Source organism: Trachypithecus francoisi, unplaced genomic scaffold, assembly GCF_009764315.1.
Source record: "Trachypithecus francoisi isolate TF-2019V2 unplaced genomic scaffold, Tfra_2.0 Lachesis_group0, whole genome shotgun sequence".
NCBI classification, from domain to species: Eukaryota; Metazoa; Chordata; class Mammalia; order Primates; family Cercopithecidae; genus Trachypithecus; species Trachypithecus francoisi.
Window position 1 is genome coordinate 48,093,876 of NW_022681453.1, and position 23,230 is coordinate 48,117,105.

The window sequence follows — 23,230 nt, forward strand, 5'->3', positions numbered from 1 at the left end:
ATAAGAGGTTGTGGATACCAAATATGATTGTGGAGATGAAGCCTCTAAGAGGCAAATTTCAGAGAGAACAGATTGTAAATGTTTCTTATCAGACTTAAGGTCTGTGTTGATGTTGATGCTGGCTGGCTTTTCCTGAATTCCAAAAGGAAGAAGGGCATAATGAGGCATGTTGGACCCCCCCTTCCCATCATGGCCTGAACCAGCTTCTCAGGTTAACATGGGCAGAGAGGAGGGGTCCATTCAGATGATTCGGAGGATTGGAATTTTATTTTTGGTTTACAGTTTCAAGGAGAAGCAGGACAATCATGTCAGAGAGCTTCAGTGAGGCTGAAAATGCTCCACCAGATTCAGCAGTCTTGAAGCTATCAGAATCCTTTGGCAGGGCAGGGGCTTGGAGGGGTGAGGGTAGAGGGATGGAGAGGAGGGAAAAGGACAGGCAAAGGGGCACAGATATCTCCATTAGGGAGTGAGCATGCCCCACACAAATTCCTTAAGGCAACCTGTGAGGCTATGGCCTTGGCACAAACCCTATCACATGTCAGTCAACTTCCCAGCAAGTCGCAGATCTTTAGAAACCTTGGTGTGCATTTCCCCACTCGGCTTAGGACGCATCCCTGCCTCCACTCCACAAACGTCCATTGAGTCCTCAAAAACCCGGACAAATGACCTCACCTCCAAAGCCCCCTCTCTGATGCTCCCAGGAAAAACGAAAGCACCTCACTTTGTTTTGTCCGTACCTTACACGGCTTTGTAATTATCTGTGGTGCCTCTGGCTCAAATCAAAGCGGGAGCCAGACCCAAAGAGTCAAGGAAGGGAAGCGCTTTCACAGGCCTCGCGTGAGGAGAAAAGAACTACAATTCCCATGAGGTGGTGGGGCCAAGGAACCACAAGTCCCAGCATCCACCGCGCGGCCCAGGCCTGTCAGGGTAGTAGGCGCTGCGTGAGGCGGGTAAATGTTCGCGGAAGCGGCGAAGAAGACAGGGCCTTGTGGGATGGCGGAGTTTAAGGAGAAGCCTGAGGCCCCGACTGAGCAGCTGGATGTCGCGTGCGGCCAGGAAAACTTGCCGGTGGGCGCGTGGCCCCTGGGGGCCGCGCCGGCGCCCTTCCAGGTAGGGGCGGGGCCAGGCGGCGCGGGAGGCAGGCGCGCGTCTCCCCCACGTGGTCTCCTTCTCAAGCAGCCTCGCCGGGACGGCCTCCCAGTCGCGACCTTTTGTCTTCTCTTATAGCACACCCGGTGGTGCGCGGGAATAGGTGTGCATGCCCCGGCCTGGGCCTTTTTCTGTTAACCCACGGCATCACCTTAGCAAGAGTGCTGTCCTTTTCAGTCCATTCCCTGAAGCGCAGAATCAGAGGCCTTATGAGAACCCGGCTTTTTGTCCCAGTCCTGTCCTCAAAACTCAAGGAGGCATCAAGGGGGGAGTCATGTACCTCTCCGGTCTCAGGTGTCTCTCACAGGTAGGATAAGCCGTGGAGCCTATTAGTGGATAGCACCCGGTGTCGTGCATAAAAACAGCCCCTCGAGTCAGCCTTAGCTGTGGTCTCCCTCATGCTATGGGCTCTTGGGCAAGTATAAATTAGCTTAGCTTTGGCTAAGCCTTAGAGTCTTCCAATTTAACAGTACCTCTCTTCCGGATTGCTTTGAAAATTGCAAGGAAAATACACTTTCTGGTTTGCTGTAAGAACTCAGTAAATGTTCGCTGCTATTAACTATCTCAAAGCCCGTTCTACTTTTTTTTTTTTTTTTTTTTTTGAGACTGAGTTTCACTCTTGTTGTCCAGGCTGGAGTGCAATGGCACTATCTCGGCTCACCGCAACCTCCACCTCCCGGGTTCAAGCGATTCTCCTGCCTCAGCCTCCCGAGTAGCTGGGATTACAGGCATGTGCCACCACACCCGGCTAATTTTTGTATTTTTAGTAGAGACAGGGTTTCTCCATGTTGGTCAGGCTGGTCTCAAACTCCCAACCTCAGGTGATCTGCCCGCCTCGGCCTCCCAGAGTGCTGGGATTACAGGCATGAGCCACCGCTCCCAGCCTCTACTCCGACTTTCTTATCCCTCTGACCTTGGCCTGAGCGTTACCTAAGGAATAAGAAATGACCAAAGATTTTGAAGTGGAAAGAGCACTGGACGTGGAAGTTGGAGAGCATGGTTTAGAGCTTAGCCATCTTAGCTACTTCCCAGAGCCTGAGTTTATTCATCTGCAAAATGAAAATAATAATTTTAAAATGCATAGCCATCCATTATCAACACTGAACCCTATCTGCCCTTTCTTTTTCCTAGGAGTCGTTGTGAGGATCAGATAAGATAATAGATTCAATAGCAGCTTTCAAAGATGTCAAGGAAAAGAATCAAACTCTGTAAAATATTTGAAGAGATTTATTCTGAGCCAAATACGAGTGACCATGACCTGTGACACAGCCCTCAGGAGATGCTGAGAACATGTGTCCCGGGTGATTAGGGCACAGCCTCTTTTTATACACGTTTGGGAGAGAGGAGACATCAATCAAATACATTTAACATGTACATTGGTTTGGTTCAGAAAGGTGGGGCAACTCAAAGTGGTAGAGGGGCTTCCAGACTATAAGTAGATTTAAAATTTTTCTGGTTAACAATTGGTAGAGTTTATCTGAAGACCTGGGATCAATACAAATGTTTAGGTTAAGGTAAAGGGGTTTCTTTTGAGACGGAGCTTGATTCCATCACCCAGGCTAGAGTGGTGGTGCGATCAGATCACTGCAACCTCCGCCTCCCAGGTTCAAGCGATTCTCCCGCCTCAGCCTCCCAAGTAGCTGGGATTACAGGCACCCACAGCCACGCCCAGCTAATTTTTGTATTTTTAGTGGAAACAGCGTTTTACTATGTTGCCCAGGCTGGTCTCAAACCCCTGACCTCAAGTGATCCGCCTGCCTCAGCCTCCCAAAGTGCTGGGATTATAGACGTGAGCCACCGCACCCCGCCAAGTAGAGACCAAGTTTTATTGTGCGGAGGAAACTCTCAGATAGCTGACTTCAGAGGGAGCAGTTTGGAAAATGTTTCTTATCAAACTTAAAAAGGTGCCTCGCTCTTAGTTGATTATCTCCTGGTTGTGGAAAGAAAGAAAAAGAGGGGGAAAAGGGATTCTCTATAGAATGTGGATTTTTCCCACAAGAGACAACCCTCCAGGGCAATGTCAAGATATGGCAAGGAAATATATTTGGGGTTAAAATATTTTGATTTCTTCCCTTATTTGTTATGTGATGTTATGCCAGAGTCAGGTTAGAAAGCAGACCATGCTATATAGGGTTAAAATTAAAACTCCTCTGATGAGACTTTATGGTTTGTGAGGCATGACTCCTCAGGTGCCTTAGGTAGGAATTTGGGCAAGATAAAAAAAAAATCAGAGTTTAGTCCTCAAAGAGTAGAATAAGATATTAATGTCAGAAATTATTATTGTTCCCCAGACTACCTTTGGCAATTTATGTTAATAATACAGTTGACTGGCCCAATATTAAACAGTGGTCTCTGAAAACTTACTCAGGACTAAGCATTGCTGAGTTCCTGGTCAAAAACACTGATTAAAAAAACTGCTGTTCTAGTCCATCCTTAATTCAACAAATGTTTATTGAGAGCTAAATATATGCAAGGTGGTGGGTTGGGCTGCAAAGAATACAACAAACAGAAAAACATTCTACCCTCAAGATGTTTACAACTGTTATGATTAGCTTCAATATTCCTGCTGTGCTTGTGTGTGTGTGTGTATGTGTGTATGTTTGAGGCTATTCTATAAATCTGTTTACAATCTTGGGTCATATTTTTCTTTGCCATATCCAAGAACAATCTGTAAAACTGCCCGACATATTTTTTAATTAACTCACTTTAAGCATGATTTAAAAATAAGTAATATAAGTATCTCCCTTAGAATCACTGTAATCATTAATGTCCATAAAATCTTGAGGTTTTATATTTTGCAAGGTATATTAAAATAAACACATCTATTTTTAAAAGGGGAGAAAGGAGTGACAAGAGGAAGCTTTATGATTGATTGTTATGTCTGTAGTTGGTGGGCATAAATGAAAACTGGGAGATTAAAACCCAGTCCCACAGTGTTCTGTCTCTGTACGTGCACAGTTCTCAACAGTTAGAGTTACAAAAATAAGACAGGATCCCTTCCTAAGAGACCTTATTGTCTTACCAAGAAGATCAAACATGCTTGAAACATTTAAGTGACAAGCCTAAAAGTGCATTCAACTCGTTTTCTTCCATATATTCATGGAACACAAAACCACTCTTATAAAAGGTCAAAACAGCTTGCTTGCTCCAAACCCTGCCTTCACAGGCATATGCACACATGAGAATTAAGGCATGAAAAACTTTCAAGATAAAAATAACTTTGTGTCTGTTTTGCCTTTGGCTACTGTGTGAAAAGGCAAAAGAAATTCAAATGTTCATATTGGAAACAAGCATCTCATAATGTCATCAGTGTTGAAAGCCAAGTAGAAAATAAACTAATTGATTTTCTTGAACTAACAGTTGGATCTAACCATTTTTCAGGTCTCTGAAACCAGCTTCAAACATTATTTTTAAGATCTCAGCAAGCCTTGACAAGAATTATCTGGCTTACAGTCTTCTAATAGCTGCTTGGAGGAAAAACAAACTTATGAGGCTAGAGGCCAAGTACAGAGATTCTTGTAGCTGGGGTTTCAACACAACCAAAAAAGGATTGAAGATTTTCACAGCACTTCTTTATAATTCAGAGGCCCAGGTTTTAAGCCTAGAATATTATAGTGTCATACTTCAGTTTCTGGGTCTTCAGTACAGAATGTGATTCAGAAAAGTCAAACTTCTCTTTAATAAGTATCAAGAGCTGCAATCTGGCAATCGAAAAATGCTTCTTGAGCACCTGCTGTGTGCCTCATCCTATGGGTAGGAACCCCACCCCCATCAGCATGCCACACTCCAAACCTCATAACCATGCTTTTCCCTGAGACACGTATCTGTTAGAAAGGTAACACCTACACATTTTAACACAATTAGAGAGCCCTACAGTCTGTGTCATTTAGACCCTGAAGTTCATGCTATTAACTAAGTCTATTTCAGAGAAGAAAGAAATTATTGCAGACAGGAATAGCCAAGACAAGAGTGTATTTTCTCTTTTCTGTGAGAATACTTGAAATCTTCACCCAGTGCTTCAAGTATCTGGTTTCCAGTATATCATTTTGCCCTGATCATTTTGCATTTATTCCCAGCTCTTGCATGAGTAATTCTGTGCTTTGATACATACGAAGAAAAAGTAAAACTTACATTGTAACAATGCAGGAAATTTTTAAAATCCCAGCCAGGCATGGTGGCTCCCTCCCGTAATTCCAACCCTTTTGGAGGCCAAAGCAGGAGAATCACTTGAAGTCAGGAGTTTAAGACCACCCTGGGCAACAAAGTGAGACCCCATCTCTACAAAAACATTTTATTTTAAATTACCCACACATGGTGGTGCATGCCTGTAGTCCCACCTACTTGGGAGGCTGACCAGCAGTTGGAGGCTGCAGTGAGCTATGAGTATGCCACTACACTCCAGTCTGGGCAGCAGTGTCTTTAAAAAACAAAAAACAAAAAAAAAAAAATCACATTCTCCATGTCCTTTATACTTTTCTGACTATTTCTAAATCCTAGTATGTGAATATTGCAGACAGTAAAGTAATACTTGATAAATGAAAGAAGTCTAGTCTGAGTCAGCTCTTAGCTTTTCCCCACTCAAATGGAGAAGTAATGGAGGAAAGGTATACAGTCCAATGGCTTCCTAGACACAGTTTTGGTTTGAATATGTTTGAACCTGGAAAGTTTAACTCCAGAACTTATTTTCTTCACTACCCTACTATATACTACCTGCAAAATTTTTATCAAACACATATGTGCTAATCCCTAGAGTAAGCTTTTTTTTTTTTTTTTTTTTTTTTTTTGAGACGGAGTCTTGCTCTGCCGCCCAGGCTGGAGTGCAGTGGCCGGATCTCAGCTCACTGCAAGCTCCGCCTCCCGGGTTTACGCCATTCTCCTGCCTCAGCCTCCCGAGTAGCTGGGACTACAGGCGCCCGCCACCTTGCCCGGCTAGTTTTTTGTATTTTTTTTAGTAGAGACGGGGTTTCACCGTGTTAGCCAGGATGGTCTCGATCTCCTGACCTCGTGATCCACCCGTCTCGGCCTCCCAAAGTGCTGGGATTACAGGCTTGAGCCACCGCGCCCGGCCTAGAGTAAGCTTTTTAAGCCAGTTCTGTCATTTTTTTTTTTCACAGAAACCTATGAAATAAATAAAATATTTAGTAATGTTAAGTAATTTGCCAGAAACATATGTTGTTTTAAATATCACATCTAAAAGTAATATCTAGAAGAACTGAAAGAAGCCAATATTTTTATAAAGTGTCTGACATGGAGTACAGCATTATTTCATTAAAATTTCATGATAGCCACCCCAAATGTGGGTATTATCCTTGTCTTATAGCAACTAATCTGAAGCCTAACAAGTCACTTGTCCAGAATCACAGTGCTAATAAGAGCTTGGCTGTAGTTTGTGTCTCCTTTAGAGCATTCCATGTTCTACACTAGGAAGCTCTCCGCTGCTTCCTCACAGTTCAAGACCATAAGTCACAGAGTTTTCCTGCCTGGTCTCCTGCATACTTTGCTCTAGTCTAACCTCCTAATTGAAGACATCTTTGTTCATTGACCATTTACACCTTTGACTTGTCTATGAAGAGTCAAACTCTGCAAAATATTTGAATAGATTTATTCTGAGCCAAATATGAGTGACCATGGACCATGACACAGCCCTTAGGAGATCCTGAGAACATGTACCCAAGGTGGTTGGGATATGGCTTAGTTTTATACATTTTAGGGAGACATGAGACAACAGTCAAATACATGTAAAATGCACATTGGTTCAGTCCAGAAAGACAGCACAGCTGGAAGCGGAAGCTTCCAGTTTCTGATTTAACAGTTTGCTTGAAGGAATTGTTATTGTCTAAAAACTTAGGAATGTCTTGGGTAAGATAAAGGGTTGTGGAGACCAAGGGTTTATTATCATGCAGGTGAAGCCTCCAGGAAGCAGGCTTCAGAGAGAATAGATTGTAAATGTTTTTTATCAGACTTAAAGAGTCTGTTCTATCAGTAATTCCAAAAGGGAAGAGGGTATAATGAGGCATGTCTGACCCCTGCCCCCTTCCCATCATGACCTGAACTAGTTTTTCAGGTTAGCTTTGGAATGCCCTTGCTGAGAGGAGGGGTCCGTTCAGATGATCAGGGGACTTAGAATTTTATTTTTGGTTAACAGAGTACATTTTCTAGCCATTTCCTGAAACCATTCTCAGCTTCTACCCAGGGTGTATCAGTCAGGACTCATTTGTTTGCAAGAAACATAAACAATACAAACTGGCTCCAACAAAAAAGGGAAGGAATTGCCTCAAATCAGAAAAGTCCAAAAGTGGTAACTATAGGCATGTCTGGACCCAATAATTCTAAAAGTATTGTCAGATACTTCTTCCCACCACCTTCCCCCTTCACACCCCTCCTCCCTATTTCTGTGGTAGGCTACCCACTCAGTAGGCCTCATCTATGTGAGAGAACTTGGAAATGCCAGGCAAACACTACAGTTGAACAATTCTAGTGGAAAGAGATTGCCTCTTCCCTAATTGTTTCAGCAGAAGTCTGGCTTAGGTCATATCAGCTGACTCCCAGTTTGTAACCTACTTTACATTAGCTTTCAGATACCATTATACTTCAGATACAATTATTATTTAACTATGGGGAAACAGTCTGAGAAATGCATCATTAGACAATTTCGTCATTATGCAAACGTTATAGAGTGCACAGTACTTACACAAACCTAGATGGTACAGCCTACTACACACTTAGGTTGTATGATAATACCCTATCACTCCTAGGCTACAAACCTGCACAGAATGTTACTACACTGAGTACTGTAGATACTTGTAATGCAGTGGTGTTTGTGTATCTAAACATAGAAAACATACAGTAAAAATACTGTATTCTAATCTTACAGGACTACCATTGTGTATGCATATATGTGGTCTGACTGAAAAGTCATTATGCAGCACATGACTACTCAAAGTTTAACCACGTGGCATGTAAATATTTGAATAGAATGTTAGGACAATGACCTAACATTATTTCTGAAAATAATAAATAGCTTTTCAATATGTAAATACCTTTAAAGATGGGTAATTACATAATCAGATATTAAATTAGACTAAGGTTTTCAAAAGATTATTCTTGAGTATAGTCATTTTTTAAGTCATTATCATCTGAAATGATATTTTATTGACCTTTTATGGAGGAGAAAATGGAAACATGAAGATAAAATGACTCAAAGCAATTATTGGTATCAGGATCAGTGATTATATCCATCAAGGGGAAAAAATTTGTTTAAACAGGAAATTTTCCCAGAAGTCTCTGTTATCTTTTGGAAGGTATCTGCAGTTCATTTGGAATTAGCTACCATCTATAAGTCCCTAGAGGATTATAGATTGTGCAGCAAGTTTAATTGCAGAATTTTAAAAAATATATCATGAGATTCTCGAAAATCTTTTTAAATTTGTAAGTAAAAATAACTAAACAAAACTGTTTTTCACCTGCTTTCCTGATTAGAAAACTGCAGTAAGTCAGACTTGATTTTAAAAGAAGTTATCCATGTCAAAAAAAAAAAACTTTAGCGTTTAGTGATTTATATAGTACCTTAAAAATATGTGCGCCTTTAATGACAAATCAAGTTTAACATGAAAAGTTTAACAGAGATCTTCATTTTACAAGTACTTTTAAAAATGTCTCAGTAACCATTTACATTTCAACACTGAACCTTTAAAAAGCTGAAGGTAGATTCTATATAAAACAGCAGTCATTGAGTTTGACTGATAGAGAGCATCATTTTCTAACCCATCCTTTATCCATTTAGGATATTCCTGCTAAGCTAAAGCTGTAAGAAACAACACAAACAAAAGCTATTTCCTCTCTCCACCCCCAAATGACTTTTTAAGCAGAATGTTGGCCTTCCCCCACAGTTCCTCCCACTGGTTGTCCTCCTCATCTTTCACAAGAGGATGTCAATCCTCCCCAGCTCAGAGTTTTTTTTAGCATAGGGTTTTGCACTTAACTACATAGCTCCACCTGAGGCTTCCACAGGGAGTATTTAACTACCTGCTGTTCAATACCTTTCTAAAGCTTGGACTGGAGACAAAATACTAATGGAGGATTGACTGGAAGACATGGTGCAAACATTCCTCCAGGTACTTTAAAATCTATCCCCAATGAAAGGCCATGCAACTCATTCCTTGCAGAACTGCTCTTACCCGACTGTGCTGTTGTGGGATCCCAGCAGCCTTTATTGAGGACCAGAATAAAAAAAGCCCATGAAACTGCTTCCTGGAAAAGAATGGTTTAGAAGAACACATTGGTGGAATTCCTTCCTGGTATCAATACTGAAAAAAGTCAGTGCCGCTTCTGAACAATTAGATTATTCCTTACAGGCAGGGCAAGCTGCGTATCTAATCATATATCCTTGTCTGAATTGGCAGCTCTCAGGCAGAGCTAAATGTCCAGTCTACTTCTACCACACACTGTGTGTCTAAGCTCACTGGACATGTTTGCTCTATTTCCCTTTCACCTTACTCTCCTTACTTGTTCATTTATCTTACCTGTTTGTGAGTCTCATTAAATCCTTTTTGGAATAAAGCAGGTGTAAAATGGATTGGGTTTTATGTAAGCAAGAATTACTGTATACATAAAAAAATCTGGGTTCATGAGAGATACTTTAATATGAAATCACAGTTTGAAAATATGCTTCATGATGCTAATGAGGATCTAACCAGAGATCAGGCTTCACCTAGAGTTTAGATTGAGGATTGTCTTCTTTTTATATAACATTTTATAAATGTAATGTTTTTATATTTTATATAAATGTAATTTTATATTCCTTTCTCATTTAATTAGAACAGAATTTCTTTACAAGTGTACATCTATAATAAATTTAAATATCTAGTAATATCTGTTTAAGAAATAGCATTTTTGGAATTCTGTGTGCAATTGACTTGTCATTTATGACTTTCTTATCCCCAACCAGTATCTGAGGCAACTCACAATTAAAATACATATATGCATGTATATAAGGTAAAGGTAAAAGAGATCAAAAGCTAAGGATAAAATGCTTAACTGTACTCAGACACTAAATTCAGCACTGAGTTTTCTGACATCCAAAGCTAAGAGGGAAACAAAATAAGTTACAAAACTTTCCATTTCTGATAAGAGAAAAAAATAGTGTTTTTATTGTCCTTATACATACATAATACATATATAAGTACATGTATATGTCATTATGTGTACCTATATATAACATACTATTATATATATTAAGTATGATAATGCCCAACTCATCCTTATACATAACCTAAAATAAAACCACAAATTCTAAAAATTAATCTTAGCTGGGCATGGTTGTTCCCACTTGTAGCTGTAGCAAGTAAGGAAGCTGAGGCAGGAGAATCACTTGAGCTCAAGTTACAGTGAACAGTGATCACACCACTGCACTGCAGCCTGTGCAACAGAGCAAGACTCTGTCTCCAAAAAAAAAAAAATCTTGTTTTATTGAAGAAAGATCTTTTTGGACAATATCTTAGTACACTGTGTTTTGTCAGTTTTGAACTGTTTTTATATATGTTAGAATTAGAATGGGTCCCAGTCAAAAGCTACTTGGAATATATAGGAAATATATGACATGCCATGCTCACTTACAGTGTGTATATTTTTTACAGTACACTCCTGATCATGTAGTTGGACCTGGAGCAGACATTGATCCCACTCAAATAACCTTTCCCGGATGCATTTGTGTCAAAACTCCCTGCCTCCCTGGCACTTGCTCCTGTCTCCGCCATGGAGAGAACTATGATGATAACTCATGCCTTAGAGATATAGGATCTGGAGGAAAGTATGGAGAGCCTGTTTTTGAATGCAATATCCTGTGCCGATGCAGTGACCACTGCAGAAACCGAGTGGTCCAGAAAGGTCTGCAGTTCCATTTCCAAGTGTTCAAGACGCATAAAAAAGGCTGGGGACTTCGTACCTTGGAATTTATACCAAAAGGAAGGTTTGTCTGTGAATATGCTGGTGAGGTTTTAGGATTCTCTGAAGTTCAGAGAAGAATTCACTTACAAACAAAATCTGACTCCAACTACATTATAGCCATCAGGGAACATGTTTATACTGGGCAGGTAATGGAAACATTTGTTGACCCTACTTATATAGGAAATATTGGAAGATTCCTTAATCATTCTTGTGAGCCAAATCTTTTGATGATTCCTGTCCGAATTGACTCAATGGTACCTAAGTTGGCACTTTTTGCAGCCAAAGATATTGTGCCAGAAGAAGAACTCTCTTATGATTATTCAGGAAGATATCTTAATCTAACAGGCAGTGAAGACAAAGAAAGGCTAGATAATGGGAAACTAAGAAAACCTTGTCACTGTGGTGCCAAATCATGTACTGCTTTCCTGCCTTTTGACAGTTCTCTGTACTGCCCCTTAGAAAAGTCGAACATCAGTTGTGGAAATGAGAAGGAACCCAGCATGTGTGGCTCAGCCCCTTCTGTGTTCCCCTCCTGCAAGCGATTGACCCTTGAGGTGAGTCTGTTCAGTGATAAGCAGCTTGCGCCCCCTCTAGTGGAAGACAGTGGTTGGCTAGCTTTGCCTCTGCCTAGTTACATAAGTTGAACTCAGGAATGTGGCAGAGACTACAAGTTGTCCATCAGTATCTTTTCTCTCTTTCTATAATAGAATTCTCCATTTAACATGAGTACATGACTACCCAGAATATTCACTTTCGTAGTTAGATTTGTCTTTGTAACTGTTCTAGTTAATGGGATATAAGCAAAAATGACAAGTCCTTAAATGGAGATATCCTGCCCTTCACCTCCTCTTTCTTCCTTCTGGCTAGAATGTATACATGATGACTGGAACTGGAGCAGTCATCCTAGACCCCAGGATGACCCTGGGAAAGGAAGCCATTGCATAGAAAAATCAACAAGATTAAAAGGAGTCTAGGTGTCTGGCACTGTAGAACATCCTGCCAGTCATGGTCTGACACCTTTGTACTTTCGGGTGAGAAATGGTGTCTCCCTTGTTTAAGCCACTGTTATTGTAAGTTTTCTAGCACTAATATCGAACCTAATAATGATCCAAGAAACTCTTGTGGCTGCATACCTAAACCCTGCTTTCCAACCAATTTTAACTAGTAAAGCTGACATTTTGATTTCTGTCTGACTCCTGTATCCTACTTAATTGTTTCTAAGCATGAATCAAGGAGAAACACATTATTAACTATCACCTGCTAAAACTCTAATAAATACCACCAGTAGTGAAAAATATAACCATGAAAATGACTTACATGTTGTAACCAAAAGTCAGAAAAGGAAACACATTGTAAATTTTTCATTATATACTTGGCTCTACTCCAAATCTTGTGAAGTTATGCTTCAAAACTTCAAACAGCCTCACTTCTTGTATAAATAACAGAAAAATAACGCTGTCCACACCACAGAAGGAGATGGGAGTTTTATAATCCCATTTAAACTTCTAGAGCATCAAACATCTCTAACTACCTTCCTTAAAGCAGGGATGTTGCAAAACAAATTACTATGTAGGTTTATCAGACATTTTGAAAGCTAAAATAATTACTAGAGCCCCTATGATATTATTAAGTAATTTAATTTCTTCTCTAGTACATTTAAACCCTACCACTAGGAGGCCTTGCACTTTCAACATTATAGGAATCCGTGTTATATATAACACTATTCCTCTGTAATATAACTACATTGTACACTTTAAATGAGTGAAATGTACAGCGTGTGAATTATATCTCAATAAAGCTGAGTTGTTTTTAAGTATCTTAGGGTTTACATGTTCATATAACGTTATATGGAATGGTTCTCTGTGAACAAATGGTCCTAGAGTACACATAAAATGCCCCAAATTACAAATATATATCAAAAATTTTCCTCCAAATTAATCATTTCTCCATGCCAACTTTCCTCCGTTAGTTCAATGTCTCTGAAGCAGTCCTGCTTTTTATAAGGCAGTTTATATCCCTCACTCCAAAATGTGCTTTTTCTTGCTCACAAGCTCACCTAATAACTGAGCTGCTTCAGAAGCAATACAGCAATGGTCAGAAGGAAAATGATTGGCTCACCATTTGATTCTGCAGATACCCTTTTCTATGTCCTTTTGCCTTTCTCTGTTGAACAGCAGAGACATTCCCAGAGGACAATCTTCCATTCAGAGACAAGGACACAAACAGCCCCCTCCAACTCAGGGCCTCTGCTAGAGACAACTGACTGAATGTGGACCCCTGAAAATTTTTTGTCCTCAGGCACTAGTTTATTATATAGCACTTAGTCCTAGAAACCCGATTCCTAAGGTAAGAGTCAAAGAGTGTTTATTCCAAGTCTTTTCTAAGCAGCAAGTTAACTGCATTTGTTTGCTTCAGTGCCATATTCTTGAGAATGTTGACACTTCTTTTGAGAGAAAACATTTAAAAATATACTTCCACTTGCCTATTATCCCATGATAAAATAATATTTTTATAATTATAAGATTCAAATTTTAAAAGATGGGCTGGGTGCAGTGGCTCACACCTGTAATCCCAGCACTTTGGGAGGCCTAGGCAGGCAGAACATTTGAGGTCAGGAGTTTGAGACCAGCCTGGCCAACATGCTAAAACCTCATCTCTACTAAAAATACAAAAATTAGCTAGATGTGGTGGCATATGTCTGTAGTCCCAGCTGCTTGGGAGGCTGAGGCACAAGAATCACTTGAGCCCAGGAGGCAGAGATTGCAGTGAGCCAAGATTGTACCACTGCACTCCAGCTTGGGTGACAGAGCGAGACTCTGTCTCCAAAAAAAAAAGTAGTTATAGTTTTTGCATTGTTGGAATTTGGTATTTGATATTGGAATACATTCTTAAATAAATGTGGTCATGTTATACATCATTTTAATGGGCATTTCTTTGTGTTTTTTTGCTAATGACATCTTACTTGCTGTTTATGTTTATTTTAGACTATGAAAATGATGTTAGACAAAAAGCAAATTCGAGCAATTTTTTTATTCGAGTTCAAAATGGGTCGTAAAGCAGCAGAGACAACTCGCAACATCAACAACGCATTTGGCCCAGGAACTGCTAACGAACGTACAGTGCAGTGGTGGTTCAAGAAGTTTTGCAAAGGAGATGAGAGCCTTGAAGATGAGGAGCGTAGTGGCCGGCCATCAGAAGTTGACAACGACCAACTGAGAGCAATCATCGAAGCTGATCCTCTTACAACTACAAGAGAAGTTGCCGAAGAACTTAATGTCAACCATTCTACGGTCGTTCGACATTTGAAGCAAATTGGAAAGGTGAAAAAGCTCGATAAGTGGGTGCCTCATGAGCTGACTGAAAATCAAAAAAATCGTCGTTTTGAAGTGTCATCTTCTCTTATTCTACGCAACCACAATGAACCATTTCTCGATCGGATTGTGACGTGCGATGAAAAGTGGATTTTATATGACAACCGGCGACGATCAGCTCAGTGGTTGGATCAAGAAGAAGCTCCAAAGCACTTCCCAAAGCCAATCTTGCACCCAAAAAAGATCATGGTCACTATTTGGTGGTCTGCTGCTGGTGTGATCCACTACAGCTTTCTGAATCCCGGTGAAACCATTACATCTGAGAAGTATGCTCAGGAAATCGATGAGATGCACCAAAAACTGCAACACCTGCAGCTGGCATTGGTCAACAGAAAGGGCCCAATTCTTCTCCACGACAATGCCCGACCGCATGTTGCACAACCCACACTTCAAAAGTTGAATGAATTGGGCTATGAAGTTTTGCCTCATCCACCGTATTCACCTGACCTCTTGCCAACCAACTACCACATCTTCAAGCATCTCAACAACTTTTTGCAGGGAAAACGCTTCCACAACCAGCAGGATGCAGAAAATGCTTTCCAAGAGTTCGTCAAATCCCGAAGCACGGATTTTTACGCTACAGGAATAAACCAACTTATTTCTCGTTGGCAAAAATGTGTTGATTGTAATGGTTCCTATTTTGATTAATAAAAATGTGTTGAGCCTAGTTACAATGATTTAAAATTCACGGTCCAAAACCGCAATTAGTTTTGCACCAATCCAATATCTTCATAGAATTGAAACATAAATTAAAATTGCATTTGAAGTAGATTCCACAGACTTCATTAAGAATGTAGAAATGTGGCCTGGCATGGTGGCTTACAACTGTAATCCCAGCACTTTGGGAGGCTGAGGTGGGCAGATCACTTGAGTCTGATAGTTCAGGACCAGCCTGGGCAACATAGTGAGACCCTGACTCTAATAAAATTATTATTTTTTAAAAAAAGAGTAGAAATATGTACCTTGAAAAACATTTTGGCCCAAGAATAATAACAATCACACTTGAAGAACAAAGCTTTTCTTTGAAAACTTTTTTTAATTTTCAAATTACTATTCACAAAATATCAGTGATATTAGATTTTATTAGATTTTCTTCTTGGCCAAATGAAAAATTTTGCCCTAGTTAAAATGTAGTCACACTCCAGTGTGTTACCATTGAACAAATCACTGAACCTTTCCAAGTGAAAGTTTCCTTAGTTGTGAAGATTGAGTTAACACATGCAAAGGGGTTAGAACAATGCCTGAGTACATAGAAAGTATTCAATAAATGTAAATTATTAGTCTTGAGAACTGTCTGTAGCCTGTGACCCAAAGTTCTCCCTTCTATTCAGGTGTAATTAGGATATAATGTCCTTCAGTGGCAGACTTAAAGGGGGAAAAAGTCACAAAGAGGTGACCAGAAGGGTTAGAGCTGAGCAAGAGAGGTTCATGCCCTGAGCCCTGCGTTTTAGAGTGCCTAGGGTTACATACATATGCACACATGCATAAAGAAGACATGGATACCATAACCAGACAAAGACATTACTAGGAAAGGAAACTAATACCAATATCCCTTTTGAATATAGAGGCAAAAAAAAAAGTACTAGCAAATGAAATTCAGCAAGACGTAAAAAGAATTATACACCGTGATCAAGTGGGATTTATCCCAGGAAAGCAAGGTTGGTTTAACATATGAAAATCAGTAAATCCAGTCTATGAATGGGATAATTCACAAAAAATAAATATATAATCATTTCCATAGACACAAAGCATTTGACAAATTCCAATAGCCTTTCGTGATAAAAGCAGTGAACAGAATAGAAGTAAACAGGAACTTCTTCAACCTGAGAAAGGACATCTATGAAGACCCACAGCTAACATCATACATAATGATGAAAGACTGAAAGCTCTTATCCTAAGATATGGAACAAGAAAATGATCTCCAACCTCACCACTTCTATTCAGCATTGTACTGGAGTTTCTAGCAAGGACAATTAAGCAGGTAAGAACTTAAAACTCAGGGCCGGGTGCAGTGGCTCATGCCTCTAATCCCAGCACTTTGGGAGACCAAAGCAGACAGATCACCTGAGGTCAGGAGTTCAACACCAGCCTGGCCAATATGGTAAAACCCTGTCTATACTAAAACTACAAAAACAAGCTGGGCTTAGTGGCACACACCTGTAATCCCAGCTACTCCTGAGGTTGAGGCAGGAGAATCACTTGAACCTGGGAGGTGGAGGTTACAGTGAGCTGAGATCACACCACTGCATTCCAGTCCAGGTGACAGAGTGAGACTGCCTCTCGAAAAAAAAAAAAAAAACTTAAAAATAAGACAGATGACCCAATTTAAACATGGGCAAAAGATCTGAATAGACATCAAAAATGAACATGAATGTGAAAATGTGTTCAACATCATTTGTCATCAGGGAATTGCAACTTAAAACTATAAGTTATCCCTTAGCACCCACTAGGATGGTAGAAAGTGAAAACACTAAAAATGCCAAAAGATGGCAAGGATGTGGAAAAACAGGAACTCTTCATTGCTCATTGAAATGTGTCATGGTACAACCTCTTTAGAAGACAGTTTTGTGGGTTCTTACAGAGCTAGACATAGCATTGATCCAGCAATCATACTCCTGTTAACCAAAATGACAGGGGTTCAGTCCTGCTGCTCGCCACACAGAATGTCAATCACTGAGACAATGAATGTTGCCAGGGAAGAAGTATTTAATTGGGTGCTGCAGCCAAGGAGAATGGGAGATAAAGTCTCAAATCCCTGACCAACTACAATTGGGGAGGCTTATATAGTGAGGGAAGAAATTGAGGAGGGTAAAAAAAGCAATTATGATGAATGAGGGGGTCTGGCATCTTGTTTCGATGTGGTGATCTGATGAGTTTTAAGTCCCTTGCCGGAGGATCTGTTTGCTGAGGAAGGAACTCAGATGAGACAAATGTAAATTTCAAGTTTTAAGACCTGAAGGGTCAATTTCCATGTTTATGCCAAAACTTTTAAATATCATTTCTATGGGACACTTGGAATGGTGTCACTCCTAGGTATTTACTGATTTGAAAACTTGTCCTCATAAAAACAGCACACACATGTTCATAACAGGGTTATAATTGGTTAAAACTTGAAGCAACACACATTTCTTTAATAAGTGAATGGATAAACAAACTGGTACATCCATATGATGGAATACTATTCAACAATAAAGAAATGAACTATCGAGCCACAAAAAAAGTCCTGTATGAACCTTAAATGCATACTGCTAAGTGAGAGAAATCATTCTGAACAGGCTGCATACTATGAGTCCAACTATGTGACACTCTGGAAAAGACAAAACAATAGAGAATAAAAATGTCAGTGGTTGCCAGAGTTTGAGGGGAGGGAGGAATGAATAGGTGAAGCACAGGAGATTTTTAAGGCAATGAAACAATTTTGTGTGATACTGTGATGGTGTATACATGACATTGTGTATTTGTGAAAACATAGAACTTGACTGCACAAAGGGTCAAAATTCTATGTAAATAATTTTAATCATTTAAGAAGTCAGGGAATCACAGGAATGCAGACTGTGACAAGAGAACATAACTATTAGTACAAATGTAGAAAACAAACTCAAGAGAGTAGGGGTGAAAGGTGCTGATCTAAGTAACTTTGGAAATTACTGGAGTTTGTAAGACTAAAGGCAAAAGGAACTGCATGTAAGCAGTTCCTAGCTGATACAAGTTGTTTCCCATGGGGTAGGGAAGTTTAAACATTCCCTCTGGAGGTTTGATAATTAAGTCTGCTGAAATGAAATGACAATAAACAGATTAAGAAGAGAAACACCATTTTAATTACGTACATGCACATGGAAGCCTCAGAAAAATATGAGACTCAAAGAGCGGGGCAGATGGTTGAAGGCTTTATAGCATAAAATGAAGAGGGGCTTGAAGGGGAGGTGATGACAAGTTATGGGAGGAAAAGGGGAGGAACTGCATGGTGAACAAAGATTGTCTTATGTAAATAAAGTCTCTCAGGTCATAAAAGTTGTTTAGGAGTTTTTTTATTGCTGCTGAAGAATAGGCAATAGCCTGTTTTGGTGTGGTGACAACTTTTAATCTCCTCTGGTGATAAATCTTTCCTGGTTGTTTGATGAAATTCCTAGGAAAGAGGCTCCAAACAAATGTATTCCTTCTGGAAGAACTTCCCTCAGTCAGAGAAGGGAACTTCAGGAGAGCCCCTCCCTGCACTTATGGGAGTAGGGTGAGAAACAAGACAAAGCCAGCCAGGCCTCGATTCTTGGGCAGCTTCGAAGGCCTTTCAATTTCCTTTAATTCTAAGTGCTTGTTAGAGGAATGTTAAAGGACCATACATTGGGGTATCGTTTTCTGCGCCTTAACGGGGTACAATTCTGATATTAACAACTCTGCTATTGCCTTATATGTATACTGGAATTAAACAAATTGATGGCAGATCGTGGGAGCCAGGTTTCTCACTGTTGGATTGGGAATTTACATTTAAGCAAAGGAAGGATGATTCATGTGGTAATAGATCAATTTGAGACATCAGCATGAACTCACATTTAGCTTAATATAGATACAGAAGGTTACATATAGAAATATTTCTAGATTAGTGTCTGTATTACAGTTAGTATGCACACATATATTTCCTTTCTCTGTCAGCTCAGAGAGTCTAGAAGCAGTGATGCTCCAGTAGCAAGGAGCACACTTAGCACCCAGATCTTGATTTTTATACCATTCTCCAACAATAAAAATCAGGGCTCTTTGGAGAAATGGCTAATTCTGCTACTAGAAAAGGAAATCAACAAGATGAGACTGGAGTATCTTGCAGTGCCAGAAAGTAAGGAAATGTTAAAAAAAAAAAAAAAAAAGAAACTATTGATGGGGGGTGTCAAAGGAGTATAGAAACAAATTGAAAGAGCTCCCAGTGACCAAATCTGGAATAATTTGAGCAAGAAAATAAAGTAGTACTGGATTATAATACAAAATATAAAATATTTGTGAGCCCATACTGATATAAATAAATGATTGAATCAATAAACGGGGTAAAGACAAATCTAACTTTGCATAAGAATTCTAAATAACTTATGTAGCTACTCTGCCCACAAAAAGGAGGACCATAAATTCCTACTCCGTTAGTGTAGGCTATACATAGTGACTTCCTCCCAAAGAGTGTAGAATGGAAAGTTGAGGGTGGAGGAAAGGGAGGGGAGCAGAGTAACTTTACTCTGGGGAAACTTGACAAATTACCTCAGCTAGGTGATCAAGGTCAATATGAACAGTGATAAATCATGTTGGTAGTATAGGCCATTGACAGGATGTGATAAAGATGGTACATTAACTCTGTGGTCTTGTTCCCCAAACCCATAACCCAAGACTAATCATGAGGAAAAGAATCAGATAAATTTAAATACAGGGTCATCTATGAAATACTTGAACATTATTCCTCAAGACTGTCAAGGTCGGGAAAAACAAGAAAAGTCTAAGAAATTGTCACAACCAAGGGGAGTCAAAGAAGACATGATAAGTAAATGTAATGTGGTGTCCTGGGTGAGATTCTAGAATCAAACCAGACAGGTAAAATTAAAAATCTGAATCAACTATGGTCTTTAGTTAATGATGTATCAATATTGGTTCTTAATTGTAACAAATGTAGCATCATGTAATGATATGTATATCATATGTATGTATCAATACATAATATATAATGATGTGTATAATAATGTAATATAAATGTACCATAACTAATGTTAGTAATAGGGAAAACTGGCTGTGGGATATATGGGACCTTTCTGTATTATCTTCTCAATTTTTATGAAAATCTAAAACTGTTCCATGAAAGTCTACTGTAAATGAAAATGTGCTGATGCCAGAAATGGTGGTGCATGCCTGCATGCCTTCAGTCCAAGCTACTCAGGAGGCTGAGGCAGGAGGATCCCTTGAGCCCAGGAGCTCAAAGCTGCAGTGAGCTATGATCCTACCATTGCACTTCAGCCTGGGTGAAAGAGGGAGACCTATTAAAAAAAAAAAAAAAAAAAAGAGAGAGAGAAAGAAAGAAGAAAGACAATTACAAGCATTGACAAGGATGTGGAGAAAGTGGAAGCCTCATCTATTGGTTGGTTGGTTGCAAAATTGTGCAACTACTCTGTAAAGCAGTTTGGCAGTTTCTCAAAGCCCACATACAATTACCACATGTCCCAGTAACTCCACCCCTGGCATGGATCCAATAGAATTGAAAACATATCTACAAAAAGTGTATGCATATCCAGCCTGGATGACACAGCAAGATGCTGTCTTAAAAGAAAAGGTATGCACAAATGTTCATATAGCATTATTCATAACAACAAAAAAGTGGACACAACCCAAATATTCATTAGCCAATGAATGAATAAACAAAATGTAGATCCATACCATAAAATATTATTTAGCCATAAAAGTATATGCAAATATTCATATAACATTATTCATAATAGCAAGAAAAGTAGGCACAACCCAAATATCCATTAGCTGATGGATGAATAAACAAAATGTAGTATCCATGCAATGGAATATTGTTTGGTCATAATATTATTTGGCCATTCCATAAAAAGGAATGAAATGCCAAAAAATGTCCTGATATGGATGACCCTTGAAAACATTATGTTAAGTGACAGAAGCCAGACACAACAGGTCACATTTGTGGTATTCTGTTTACATGAACTCTCTGGAATAGGCAACTCCATACAGATACAAAGTAGATTAGTGGTTACTAGGGCCGGGAGCAGGAAGGAGTATAGGGATTGACTGCTAGTTACTACTAGCAGTACATGGTTTCTTTTGGGAGTGATGCAACATTCTAGAATTAGTTGTGATCCTTGCACAACTTGTGACTACACTAAAGAGCACTTTAATTAGGTGGATTTTATGGTATGTGAATTATATCTCCATAAAGGTATTAGAAGAAAAAGAAGAAAAGGAAGGAAGAGGAGCGGAAGAATGAGGAGGAGGACAACAACCACCTGGTACCTCTGGTTTGGAAACTGGTAACTTGTGACTCTGAACATTTGTTTTTGGGAGAACGCTTTAGGCCCCAGGAAAATGCTATTCCACTTACTTTCTGTCCTCAAAAACAAAACATAACTGTGCCTAATGCTCTCATCCTTTTTGGGTTGGGCCATTACCACCATCAGAGAGTGACACAGCTTTAGAGTGCAGGGAGAATTTGGACAGAAGTGCTTAGTTAGATAGATAAGAGACACATTAATTGACAGCTGTTCCTCTCAGCATAAATGTAAAAGATTCATGAATAACAATGTATAGTTTTTAATTCCTATTACTATTACTTAGAATTCCAATTCCTATTACTTTCAAATCTGTGTATGTGTAAGTCTAGAAATTTGATACTGGTTCTTTATATTACTGTATAGATTTAACAGATGATGAAAATGACAGCATAAGTGATAGCTTATGTGATGAAATTATGATTCTTTGTGTTCTGCAATAATAATTTACCAAATGTGTCCCCATTAGAATGTTTGAACATGATACATAAATTTCATGGTTTGTTTTCAACTGTGTCTCAGCAGAGTGAAGCTTTCTCAAATTGAACTTAATTTTTTAAAAAAATCGTCAAAGACCTACACTGACTGAAGAAAGATGGCCTCATTTGGTATCATTGTTAATAGAACACCAACTATGTGAAAATATTTTTTATAATATAAACCAAAAAGTGACTGAGGCAGGGCTCAATTGATCAGAGGTTTATTTTGCCAAGGTTGAGGTAGTGCCAAGGAAAACCATAAATCACAAGAGCTTCTGTGACCTATGATTTTTTCAAAGAGGATTTTGTGAACTTGGATATTTAAAGGGGAAAACATAAGCAGGAGAGTGGACAAAAAGAGGTGGGAGTGAGCATGAGCAGTGAGGTAGATGGTTCGATTCTTGTGAGGCTCTGATTAGCTTCACATTTTACATGTGAAAAGTGGGAGGAAAGGAAAAAGTCAATTATGCATTGTCTCATGCTCAGTAAATCTACATTTTTACATCAGATGAAGTAAACATGTGAAAAGAAGGAGCAGACGAAATGAGGCTATGACATGGGGTTGTGAAATTACAGTTATCTGTTTGGGTTCAAAAGAAATACAGTATTGGTGATTACCAAGTTAATTTCCCAAGCTCAACTTTGCCTTTGGCATAGTGAGTTTGGAGGCCCTGTAATTCTATTTTTCTTTTACTTTCCCCCGACGTATTATCCCATTTTCATGCTGCTAATAAAGACATACCCAAAACTGGGTAATTTATAAAGAAAAAGAGGTTTAATGGACTCACAATTCCACTTGGCTGGGAAGGCCTCACAATCATTTTTGAAAGGTGAAAGGCACACCTTACACAGCAGCAGACGAGAGAGAGTTTGTGCAGGAAAACTCTCCCTTACAAAACCATCAGATCTCATGAAACTTATTCACTATCACAAGAACAGCATGGGAAAGACCCACCCCCGTGATTCAATTAACTCCCACCAGGTCCCTCCCATGACAAATGGGAATTGTGGGAGCTACAGTTCAAGATGAGATTTGGGTAGGGACACAGCCAAACCATATCACCACTCTTCTTCAAAATATTTCAAAGAAAATAAATCATCACTGGAATGATTTATTCCTAGAAGGTTAGTATCCACATGGCTAGGAAGGCTCATTTCTAAGATGTCATGAAGTCTTATACCCCACAGAGAAAGACAGGGGGAGAAAGAAAGAAAAAAAAAAAAAAAGACCAAAAAAAGAAAGAGAAAAGGGACCAAGGAC

At 39.4% G+C, this 23,230-nt stretch overlaps 1 protein-coding gene across 2 annotated transcripts; it reads left to right on the forward strand.

Annotated features, from left to right (window-relative positions):
• The first annotated feature begins 869 nt into the window (after positions 1–869).
• LOC117083169 (histone-lysine N-methyltransferase SETMAR) lies at positions 870–16,512 on the forward strand. Of its 2 annotated transcripts, none has more exons than XM_033210497.1 (3): positions 870–1,110; positions 10,785–11,648; positions 14,079–16,512. In XM_033210497.1, exons 1-3 carry the CDS (start codon positions 955–957, stop codon positions 15,111–15,113), a joined length of 2,055 nt encoding a protein of 684 aa, XP_033066388.1. In that variant the 5' UTR covers positions 870–954; the 3' UTR covers positions 15,114–16,512. The 2 variants fall into 2 exon arrangements, with proteins under 2 accessions (XP_033066388.1, XP_033066389.1); XM_033210498.1 differs by having other exon boundaries at positions 893–1,110; positions 11,534–11,648.
• The last annotated feature ends 6,718 nt before the right edge of the window (positions 16,513–23,230 follow it).